The 11,526-nt window shown below is 36.3% G+C and overlaps 2 protein-coding genes across 11 annotated transcripts in view; one reads left to right on the top strand and one right to left on the bottom strand.

Annotated features, from left to right (window-relative positions):
* The window catches only part of NF1 (neurofibromin 1), a 273,767-nt gene that overhangs the window by 71,576 nt on the left and 190,665 nt on the right, over positions 1 to 11,526 (bottom strand). The gene's annotated exons all lie outside the window — the stretch shown is intronic.
* On the top strand, positions 6,826 to 9,536 carry OMG (oligodendrocyte myelin glycoprotein). Its single transcript, XM_077852088.1, has 2 exons — positions 6,826 to 7,008; positions 7,836 to 9,536. Exons 1-2 carry the CDS (start codon positions 7,006 to 7,008, stop codon positions 9,162 to 9,164), a joined length of 1,332 nt encoding a protein of 443 aa, XP_077708214.1. The 5' UTR covers positions 6,826 to 7,005; the 3' UTR covers positions 9,165 to 9,536.

Raw genomic sequence — 11,526 nt, 5'->3', positions numbered from 1 at the left:
CCTGGGTGGCGCAGCGGTTTGGCGCCTGCCTTTGGCCCAGGGCGCGAGCCTGGAGACCTGGGATCGAATCCCACGTCGGGCTCCCAGTGCGTGGAGCCTGCTTCTCCCTCTGCCTGTGTCTCTGCCTCTTTCTCTATCTCTGTGTGACTATCATAAATAAATAAAAATTAAAAAAAAAATATTTGGTCAAGACTTTGATGTATTTAAGCCATCATAATATTCTTTATTTTACATGTAAGATGGTTACCTAAGAGGCCTTTTCCACACTTTTGCTCTTCTTTCTCATCACCTTCTTTTCTGATCTCTTGAAGGACAGATGCTGGGACATATAGGAAAATGCCAACTCTTACAGATAAACCAAGAGCTGATGATCTATCTGGTCACAGTCTTATCTGATTCTTCAAATTCTACATGCCACTTTCTTCCTTCTGTTCTTTGTATAACCAAGGAACAGACTAACAGCAGCTAGTTTTGGGGTTGTTTTTAATTCTCTGCCGGGGGAGAAAATAATTCCCATTTACTGCATGTAATTTTTCCCCACTGAGGTCAGTGGAAGCCGAGCAGCCAAACAGTGGCAACTCTTGCTTAATCAGCAGAAAGAAATGCAAGCTAATGAAAGAAATACAGGAGAGAAGGAAATGCTGGAACGAAGAAAAACCTACAAAAAAAGATCAAAGAACCAGGATCCAGAGCAAAAGAGAAAGTTTATTTCATGAATATGGCAAAAGGACAAGGCACAAAGGAATAAAAAGTAGATTGAATGACAACATAGCAGTGGTGCTCCTACCACATCAGCATTAACCAGATTCAGAAACAACTCTAAAGACCATCTAGTTCCACTCCTTTTATTTGTCAACTGCTGAAAATATACGCCGGAGAGAGGAATGACTGTTTAGTAGTGGTATTAAAAACTGAGTTTGTTCACTGACTCCTGGTTCAGCACTCTTTTCACTAATATAGGACCAAAAGAGCACCTACTTTGTGCACTGCGACAGATTATCATATATGTATTCCATTTGACGCGGTAGTGGGGGACACAATGACATGACTTGTAATTGTTATTACCTAGTTCTAATCAAAAAGTAAAGTATAAAATATCAGGTACCTAGAATTAAAACATTATAATAATCATGTACTGTGATACTGATATATGATTAGATAAATAGAATGGAAAGTCCAGAAACAGACTCAAATCTCTAATCACTGGAAAAAACTATGGGGACAATTGGATAGACATTTGGAAAAAAATAAAATTGGATCCATACTTCACACTACATTAGAATAAACACCAAATAGACCAGAGATCTAAACATAAACATAAAATTATACAAATATTAGAAGAAAATCTAAGAATTCCTTTGTGATCTAGAGATGAGAAAAACATTCCCAGTTGAGATTCAAAATCCAGGAACAATAAAAAGGAAAACTCAATTATGTAAAAAAACTTTTAAATGTCAAACAAAACAAACTCTACCACAATAAAGTCAAAGATAAACTGGAAATAAATAGAAACTGGAAAAAAAAAAAACCTGCAATTCTAAGGCAAAGGGCTAATATCTCTAAATTAAAAAAAAAAAAAATCCTATTTAGGGGGAGGGAAAGATCCACTACAGAATAGAAAAAATTTGCAAAACATAAGACAGTTGGGACACCTGGGTGGCTCAGTGGTTGAGTGTCTGCATTTGGCTCAGGGCGTGATACCGGGTCCGGGGATCAAGTCTCGCATTGGGTTCCCTGCGAGAAGCCTGATTCTCCCTCTGTGCCTCTGCCTCTCAATCTCTCTCTCTCTGTCTCTCATGAATAAATAAATAAAATCTTAAAAAAAAGAAAAGAAACATAAGAGACAGTTAAAGAAGAAAGAATTTAAATGATTCCTAAAAGGAAAGATATACAACCTTCTTCATAATAAGAGAAATGTATTTAAAATTTCATTGAGGAAAAAATAAATAAAATAAAATTTCACTGAGCTACTCTTATCTATCAGATTGATATAAATCCAAAAGTTCAACAACAAAGTGTATGGTGGGGTGATACAGAACTGACACCCTGATACACTGCTTATGGGATGGCAAAATGGTATGGACTACAGAAAAGAATTTGGTAATATCCAGAAAAGTTCCAAATGCATTACCCTTTTACTCAGCAATCCTATTTTTAGAAATCTTTTTCAAAGATTCATTGGACAAAATATGAAATTACTTAGATGCAAGGGTAAATATGGGCATTATTTGTAATAGCAAAAGTCTGGAAACAAGTGAGACGTCCATCAATAGGGACCAGCTGAATAAACCATGGTACTCTTCTAAATGGAGTACTATGCATTGCAAAATGAATGTGAAAGATCACTATATACTGATGTGGAATGATCTTCAAAATATATTTAGGAAAAGAAGAACAAGATGCATAACAGGAGGGGCACCTGAGTGGATCAGTCAGGTAAGTGTCTGACTTTTGGATTTGGCTGGGGTTATGAGCTCAGGGTCATGGGATCGAACTCTGTGTTGAGCCTGTGATGGGCTCTGCACTTAGCATGGAGTTGGCTTGTCCCTCTCCCTCCCTCTCTGCCACTTGTGCTTTCTCAAATAAACAAAATCTTAAAAAAAAAAAAAAAAAGTATAACAGTATATTTAGTATGCAGCCCTTAATATAAGAGAATATGAACATAATAAAATACCTAATTTTTATACATTTGCAAAAGAAAAGAAAAGGAACATTGTTAAAATACAACCAAAAGCTGATACAAATAGTTATCAATGGGAGGAAGAAGAGTGGAATAGAGTGAAGGGAACAGAGAACCAAGATTTCTCTGAGTATACCTTGTTATATAGTTTTGACTTAAGCAGTCCCTATTAAAACTGGTAACTAATTGAAACTAATGAATCTAACTTCATATAAAATTCGTGATACAAACATATAGAAAAAACATTATTTCAAGTTGCATTAGAGCACAGAATTGACTATACATCCTTATATTCTTAGAACAAATATATTCTAAGAACAAAGAGAGAAAGAAATCTTAAATTTTATCCAGTAGTCTGTAATTTAATTGCCAGCAATACTGGCATTATTTTGAAACTGTTATATGATGATACAAATAAACAATTATGTTAATGCTGTTAGGAACCATTTATAGGAAATATGGGGGATAGAGGAACAAATTAAATGTTCACAAGGAAGCAAACAGATAAACCCAGATGAACAGTTAACTGAGTTTTGGCAACAAGCCAGTGGTATGGGGAAAAAAGGGTGGGGAGGTGGTACAAGAAACTCATCCACATGGGTTCTGACCTGTTAATTTCTATATCTTGCCAGTTCGTCCATGCTATTAAATACTTTGTTCAGTACGCTTAGTTGTTTTCAGCAGGAAATGCAGCCTGAATAGCCAACTATATTACTAAAAATAGAAAATATAACACTTTTACTCTCAAGCATGACAAATGTTATGAACTTAAGAAATAAAGACAAACTGTACACTTAATATCACAAGTACTGAGTAATGTATAGAATTGTGGAATCACTATTTGGTAGACCTGAAACTAATAGAACAATATATGTTAACTATGCCAGAATTAAAATAAAAAAGCTCAGTGAAGGGATCCCTGGGTGGCGCAGCAGTTTGGCGCCTGCCTTTGGCCCAGGGCACAATCCTGGAGACCTGGGATCGAATCCCACATCGGGCTCCTGGTGCATGGAGCCTGCTTCTCCCTCTGCCTGTGTCTCTGCCCCTCTCTCTCTCTCTCTCTGTGTGACTATCATAAATAAATAAAAAATTAAAAAAAAAAAAAGCTCAGTGAAAAGATAAAATAAAATGGGAATCAGGGGGCACCTGGGTGGCTCAGTCAGTTAAGTGTCTGCTTTCGGTTCAGGTCATGATCTCAGGGTCCTGGGACTGAACCCCATGTCGGGCTCTCTGCTCAGTGAGGAGCCTCTCTCCTTCTGCCCCTCCTCCCTGCTTGTGTGTGCTCTCTCTAAAATAAATAAATAAATCTTGAAAAAAAATATGAATCAGATTTAAAAAAAAACAAACTGATTGGGTTTTCAAACTGTTGATTACCATAGGACAGTTGTTCCCTAGCAGGCAATGTTATGCCTTTCACAATTTTGAGGTAATATATCCTAGGACAGTGTGTTTCACAATGGAATATGTAAATGAATGTACTGCTTAGTCTAGAATACAATAGTTGCCTAAATAGCTGTAATTCCTGATTTGACAGACTCATCTAAAATGCAATGTGTCTGAAATAATACCTAATATCTAAAATAAGTTGTAATAAAGTTATGCCTACACAGAATTCTTATTTTTTGACTAATACTAATATAGTCTTATTTCATGAGAATTTCTTTTTAAGATTTTATTTGAGAGAGAGATAGAGATAGTGAGAGAGAGTATAAGCTAGGGAGGCCACGTGGTCTAATTCCAGGACCCTGGGATCCTGACCTGAGCCAAAGGCTTATTAACTCACTGAGGTGGGTTCATGCCTTCAGGTGCCTATCTCATGAGAATTTCTAAAAGCCTAAGGACAGAACTTTAGAACTCAAATACAGTAAAATGCTTCCCCTTTCGTTTTGAAAATTTTGTAACAATTTTGTAACAATTTTTTAAACATTTTTTTTTGAGAATTTTGTAACAATTTTTGAATAGGAAGCAATTGGTATGTCCCCAAACTTGAAATGAAAGACACCTGTCACTACTATCATATTGGAATTTTCTATTATATACAGCAGATCTAATCTCAAAAAGCCTAAATCCAAATTCATTTGAATTCTTAAGCTGCTGAAATAACCAGTTCCTGGTTTCAAAAAAAGTCCTGGTAAGTATAATGGAACTAGGTAACTCTATTTCCACACTGATGTAATGAGACTTCCTAAATTAACTGTTTGGTAAGCTGACCCTCACTCACATTCCCTGAATATAATAGTATAAACAGGAGCTAAAATATAAGAAATCTAAATGTCCAAACAATTATTCCCTATTTCTACAACAATATTGCTGAATGTAGTATTTTTAACACATTGCTTTTAAGCACTAAGATTGATGACTGGTTTCTGAAATCCATAGAAAGAATCTTATTAAGAGTCCAAGACTGACCTCTCAAAATAAAGTGGGAATAAAGCACCTAATCAATAATAATTTTCTAACACTGCAGACTTTTAAAATGTAGATATTTTTCGAGGAATATTAATTTTAGTCACAAAAGGTGACTCTTAAAGTATAGTTTCTTTTCTAAGAAAATAAACTTGAAATTTTAATACAATAAATTCTATTTAGGGTAAAACTTAGGGCAAAATAATGGCAAATATAATTTAGAGAAAAACAAAGGATTAACAAAAAAGCATAAGGAGATTTTCTTTACATGGAATGTACTAACAATTGCTAGTTTTTTAAATAGTAAAAATTTGGTAATGAAAATGCCATGGCTTTATTTGCTTAGTTTTTCTAAGGTAAACTGGTTGTTCTGGAAATTAGATTTGAGTTTTAACAGATTAGTTAGTCAATCAATCCACCAGAAAGTGAGGCAGAAGCTATTACAAAATATGGTCACGTTATAAAATTCATGACCAAAATTTTGCCAATGACATTATTTCATGCAATTTTAAAACTCTGCATTTTTAAAAAAAATATTTTATTTATTTATGAGAGACACAGAGAAGGAGAGGCAAAGGCATAGGCAGAGGGAGAAGCAGGCTCCATGCAGGGAGCCCAATACCGGACTTGATCCTGGGACTCCAGGTTTATAACCTGAGCCAAAGGCAGATGCTCAACCGCTGAGCCATCCAGGTGTCCCTTAATTGCTTTCTCAATAAGACAAACTGTGAAACACTCTGAAGAAATCACCTACAATTGATGCTATTTTTTTTTTTTTAAGATTTATTTACTTATGATAGAGAGAGAGAGAGAGAGAGGCAGAGACACAGGAGGGAGAAGCAGGCTCCATGCCGAGAGCCGACGCAGGACTCGATCCCAGGACTCCAGGATCGCGCCCTGGCCCAAAGGCAGGTGCTAAACCGCTGAGCCACCCAGGGATCCCCTGATACTATTATTTTTAAAACATAAAATCAAGTAAATGGTCACTCCTATAGTATCAAAGAGGTCTCAGAAGATGAAAATATGTATACCCACTCACTGAACAAAGTAAATTGCATGGAGAAAAATAATCCTTCACCTAAAAAACATAAATCATATTTGACATCATGAATTTAATGAAAAGCATATGATGCTCATTTAAAACTGTAGCCTTGCTTGTGTGTAGTCTGGGTTAAATGATCCTTTGTATTGGAAAGATAAAGACAAAAAACCATTTGGAAGTACTTCAGTACTTCTGAAAAAGAAGATGAAGATTTAAGTGGTTGATAAGTTTGAAAAGCTGATTACACATAATAATCACCATGTTGGGGGAACACATGGAAATGAGACAGACTGTATTATGTTACTTTAAAAAGTGACATGACAATCGAACCATTTTAGAAGAACATGAAAAGGCAGGAGTTAAAAATAGTTCCATTAACATCTTAGAAAACCATCCACGGGGAAGGTCAAATTCATTTTCAACATTCTTCAATGTGTAAAAAGGATGAGGAGCAGAAGCTTTAAAAAGAACCACAAATTCTTCATGAGGCAATGTTCGAACGTGGAACATGAGCTCAGACAAACATACAAAAATGAGTGACAGCCAGGTCTAACGTGCATGAGGCACTATATCCTATAACAAATTGGAAATATATAGATATGCTCAATGCTGTAAACTAAAAAAAAAAAAAAAAATTGGGGGGTCCATTTTGTTGCGTGTGCACCTCTTGCAATAAATTTGAGTCAGCACCAATGACAGCTCTGCAGTCCTCCTATGTGGTACTGATCAGGTGGTTGCAGAGCTTCAGCTCACAGCAACACAATGCAGCTGAGCAGGCAAGCACAGCCCACAGCCAGAAGCGGTTCCCACTCTCCAGAACAAGGCGACCTTTAAGCTTAAGTTTCGGAGAAAATGAGATGCTGCTGAAGACGACACTATGGTAAGCTGTTATTTAGATCAGTAAAAGATTGACTTTGGGATTTTTTCCCCCTTTTTTTAAAAGAAAAAGTCAATGTGAAGACTGAATATATATTCAGAAGCAAGTGCATGCACCAGAAATTTGCTGCAGTGTCAGTAAAGGGGTTTCTTTTTAATATTCATTCACTTTGTGAATGTCCACATTGCTTTCTTTTAGCATCGGCACTGAAATATACAGAAAAAAATCACTATAAACTGTGAGGTTTAAGGGTATGCTGTTGGTCTGAATTTTTCAAGTGCCTTAAAATGCTTTGCAAGGATATATTTATCCTAAAAAGACAGAGGTGAATTTCAAAGTATTGTTTTAATATCTAAATAAAATCTTACTCTACACACATATTGACTATAACATTACTGCAGAGATTAAAAAAAAGAAACAACAGAACAGACTCGACAGCCATTTTTTCCTATCTGAGTAAGAAAGGATATTATCAAAAATAGTAATAGCTTAAGATTTGGATTCTTTATTTGCAGAGAATGCCATTTTGTAATGTTAAGGTTCTGGGAAGATAAATAAGAAAGACCATGGTAAAAGAAGGAGAAGAGGAGGGAGAAAATTCAGAAACAAGTAGGGGGAGAGAGTCTCTCTCTACCACATAGCCCCAATTGAAGGATTAAGCATTTGGACTCTAAATGAAGGGGAGCTTTGTTAGTTTAATCACTGGAACAATTATAAAAAGACTCAACAACAAGGAGGTTTATTGAAAATTTTGCCTAATGCTAACTGACCCAGGCAGATGCCTAATTGTGTTTGCATATTAAAAGAAGGGTGTATCTGTTTGTTTCCAGGCTTTGATGGAATATCAGATATTGAAAATGTCTCCCAGCTTGTTCATCCTTCTGTTTCTCACACCTGGTATTTTATGCATTTGTCCTCTCCAATGTATATGCACAGAGAGGCACAGGCATGTGGACTGTTCAGGCAGAAACTTGACTACATTACCATCTGGACTGCAAGAGAATATTATTCATTTAAATCTGTCTTATAACCATTTTACTGATCTTCATAACCAGTTAACCCAATACACCAATCTGAGGACCCTGGACATTTCAAACAACAGGCTCGAAAGCCTGCCTGCTCAGTTACCTCGGTCCCTCTGGAACATGTCTGCTGCTAACAACAACATTAAACTGCTTGACAAATCTGATACTGCTTATCAGTGGAACCTTAAATATCTGGATGTTTCTAAGAATATGCTGGAAAAGGTTGTCCTCATTAAAAATACACTAAGAAGTCTTGAGGTTCTCAACCTCAGTAGTAACAAACTTTGGACAGTTCCAACCAATATGCCCTCCAAACTACATATCGTGGACCTGTCTAACAATTCCTTGACACAAATCCTTCCAGGAACATTAACAAACCTGACAAATCTCACACATCTTTACCTGCACAATAATAAGTTCACATTCATCCCAGATCAAGCTTTTGACCAACTCTTTCAGTTGCAAGAGATAACCCTTTACAATAACAGGTGGTCATGTGACCACAAACAAAACATCACTTACTTACTGAAGTGGATGATGGAAACAAAAGCCCATGTGATAGGGACTCCCTGTTCTAGCCAAATATCATCTTTGAAGGAACATAACATATATCCCACACCTTCTGGATTTACCTCAAGCTTGTTCACTGTAAGTGGGATGCAGACAGTGGACACCATTAACTCTCTGAGTATGGTAACTCAACCCAAAGTGACCAAAACACCCAAACAATATCGAACAAAGGAAACAACGTTTGGTGCCACTCTAAGCAAAGACACCACCTTTGCTAGCACTGACAAGGCTTTTGTGCCCTACCCAGAAGAGACATCCATAGAAACCATCAATTCACACGAAGCAGCAGCTGCAACTCTAACTATTCATCTCCAAGATGGAATGGTTACAAACACAAGCCTCACTAGCTCAACAAAATCATCCCCAACACCCATGACCCTAAGTATTACTAGTGGCATGCCAAATAACTTCTCTGAAATGCCTCAACAAAGCACAACCCTTAACTTACGGAGGGAAGAGACAACCACAAATGTAAAGACTCGCTTACCTTCTGTGGCAAGTGCGTGGAAAGTAAATGCTTCATTTCTCTTAATGCTCAATGCTGTGGTCATGCTGGCTGTTTGAGGGTCTGCATTTTTTGAAACTAATGAAAGAACTCCTCCCTGATGTATAGTTGGGAAAATATGCCCCTATCTAACCAGTGATTCAAGCTATATAAGTATTCAAGAAAGTCAGTCTTACATTTCTGACTCTGATGTAAATGAAGTAACTTGTCTTAAATAAAAGAAGTGCACAATGTCTTGGTACTTGCTGCTATTTTATTGTCTTAATTAAGTAAAACTAATGAGTTTCTTTCTTTTTAATGAAATGTTTTCTTTTTAAGGCTTCAATTTATTGCACAAAATATAAAGCATCTAAACTTTAATATGTATTTTATGTATGTTTACACTGTCAAACACCCGGGGAAAAAAATAAATAAAAGGTCTATGCTCGTAACTGTGTCATTTGGTTTTCTAGTCATACCAGCTTTATCTATTTAGTAGAACCAAAACAACCTAACCATTTCTGTTCTAGGGTACCTTGGTAAAGTCTTTATGGTAAATGAAATGTTGGAAGTATCCAAGGATTTTGCCAATTAAAGTAAAACTGTGGTTGCCACCTATGAATGGTTATGCCACATCATTATTTTAGACACAAGCCATAATTGTTTCAAATCTGAATGATGTCCTGCTTCTGAGGAACTCTTGGCTACTTTACAGATTATATAATGGACAAAAGCTCTTCAAAAAGCTAGAAGACACTAGGCTTTGCATTTTAATAAGGAAAGTCTAATGGCTTTCCTTTTTGCATTTAAGAAAAGTATTAAAAACAATAAAAAGTTTGGCTTTAAAGATATATAAAGGAACAGTTTTAGTGCATATTTAACAGACCACTTATTAATGGAAAATTTCAATATTTACAAAATTAAGTCTTCTACATTCAAGAGAGGGAAATTTATCTTTTGCACATCAGATGTCAGAATCTGATTTTACTTAAATTAAAAATAAGATTAGTTTCAGGATAAAATCCTGAGGGTCTAAGAAACATGGGCACAGGAAAAGGCAAAGAGAAAGGGAAAAAAGGATGGGATTCATCTGATGCTACAACCAGGTGAGGAACCCAGTAAAACACACAATAGGACTAAGGCTGGTGTATAAGACAGATCTTAATACTCCACATCAAACTGCACTGGGACACAATTAGAAGAAAATGGCGAATTTCTACAAATACACAAGTACACCACTTTATGAATTAGAGACAAACATAAGTAATAGCCAAGAGTCAGAAAAAGAAGCCCTGATACAAGGCTAGATTAAAATGCAAGAGACCATAACTGAAGCAGGTGGGCCAAAAATGAGGTTTTTAATTCGTGAGACACAAGGAAGACTATTTCAGGCAATTCCTTGAGTTGGGAAAGAGTCCAGAAAGAAACTTTGAGGCTCCCTCCTAAGAAATTTTAAAATAAGATAAGACTTCTTTCCAGGCTAGGAACATTTCTATTCAGAGAGGGAGAAAAGTAATAACCTTCTAATGTGCTCTTTTTATTTTTATTTTTTAAAAGGACTAGTGTTACAGAAAAATTACTGTTAAGCTTCGATAAAAAGCTATTCCTTGCCTGTGCTGACTAGTAGTACAGTGGCTCTTGAACATTTCTCTGCCCCAGCAAACCCAACTCACTGGGTTAGGGAATTTAATCATGAAGAAATGGGGTTATTTGAAAAAGTCCTATGATTTTAAAATTCAGTACCTTTCCAAATGGGCAAGCTGTTCCTGCTCCCTCTCAATCACTGATCTAGTTTCTTCACCAGAGATGATGAAGGCTAATTGCTTAGATATTTCCTACTCTACCACAAACTTGTGTCTTGTTTCAAAAAACACATATCCTGAGTTTCACAACAAGTAAGTGTCTTTCACTCTGAGGGTGCCACAAATACAATGCTGTTTTAGGAATACTATGGGAGAGAGTGACGAGAAGAGGAAATTACGGATTATAGCATTAGTAGCACCTACGGATTATGCCAATCTTACCGACTTGTCTGCAAAATGGAGAGGAAAAAACTCACTAAATTTACAAGTACAAAGCATGTCAACTACACAGACTCTAAGTCCTTAGAAATAAATTATTACCTAGCCTTAAAGTAATTAGACAAACCTCCTTCTAAGAAAATTGTGTTCTTATCATTATTAATGGAGGAAGATTCATTATTTACCATTAAGACAATAACTGTATTCTTGGGCTCCATATACATTTCAAAATACATTAGTCCCCCCAAGCTCATAAGCTCTGTATCCTCCATCCATCTACCCCTAAGGCCTGGTTCTATTTTTTTTGGGGGGGGGGGGGGAGGCTGGGGGGTGGATGGTTCTATTTTATAGTAACTTTTGTTTCTCACCAGTCAAAAGGATCCAAATAAGAGCACAAATACAAAGTAACAAGGGATAAAGT

Source organism: Canis aureus, chromosome 16, assembly GCF_053574225.1.
Source record: "Canis aureus isolate CA01 chromosome 16, VMU_Caureus_v.1.0, whole genome shotgun sequence".
NCBI classification, from domain to species: Eukaryota; Metazoa; Chordata; class Mammalia; order Carnivora; family Canidae; genus Canis; species Canis aureus.
Note: the sequence above shows the minus strand (reverse complement) of the source record. Positions and strands in the feature narration are given on the sequence as shown.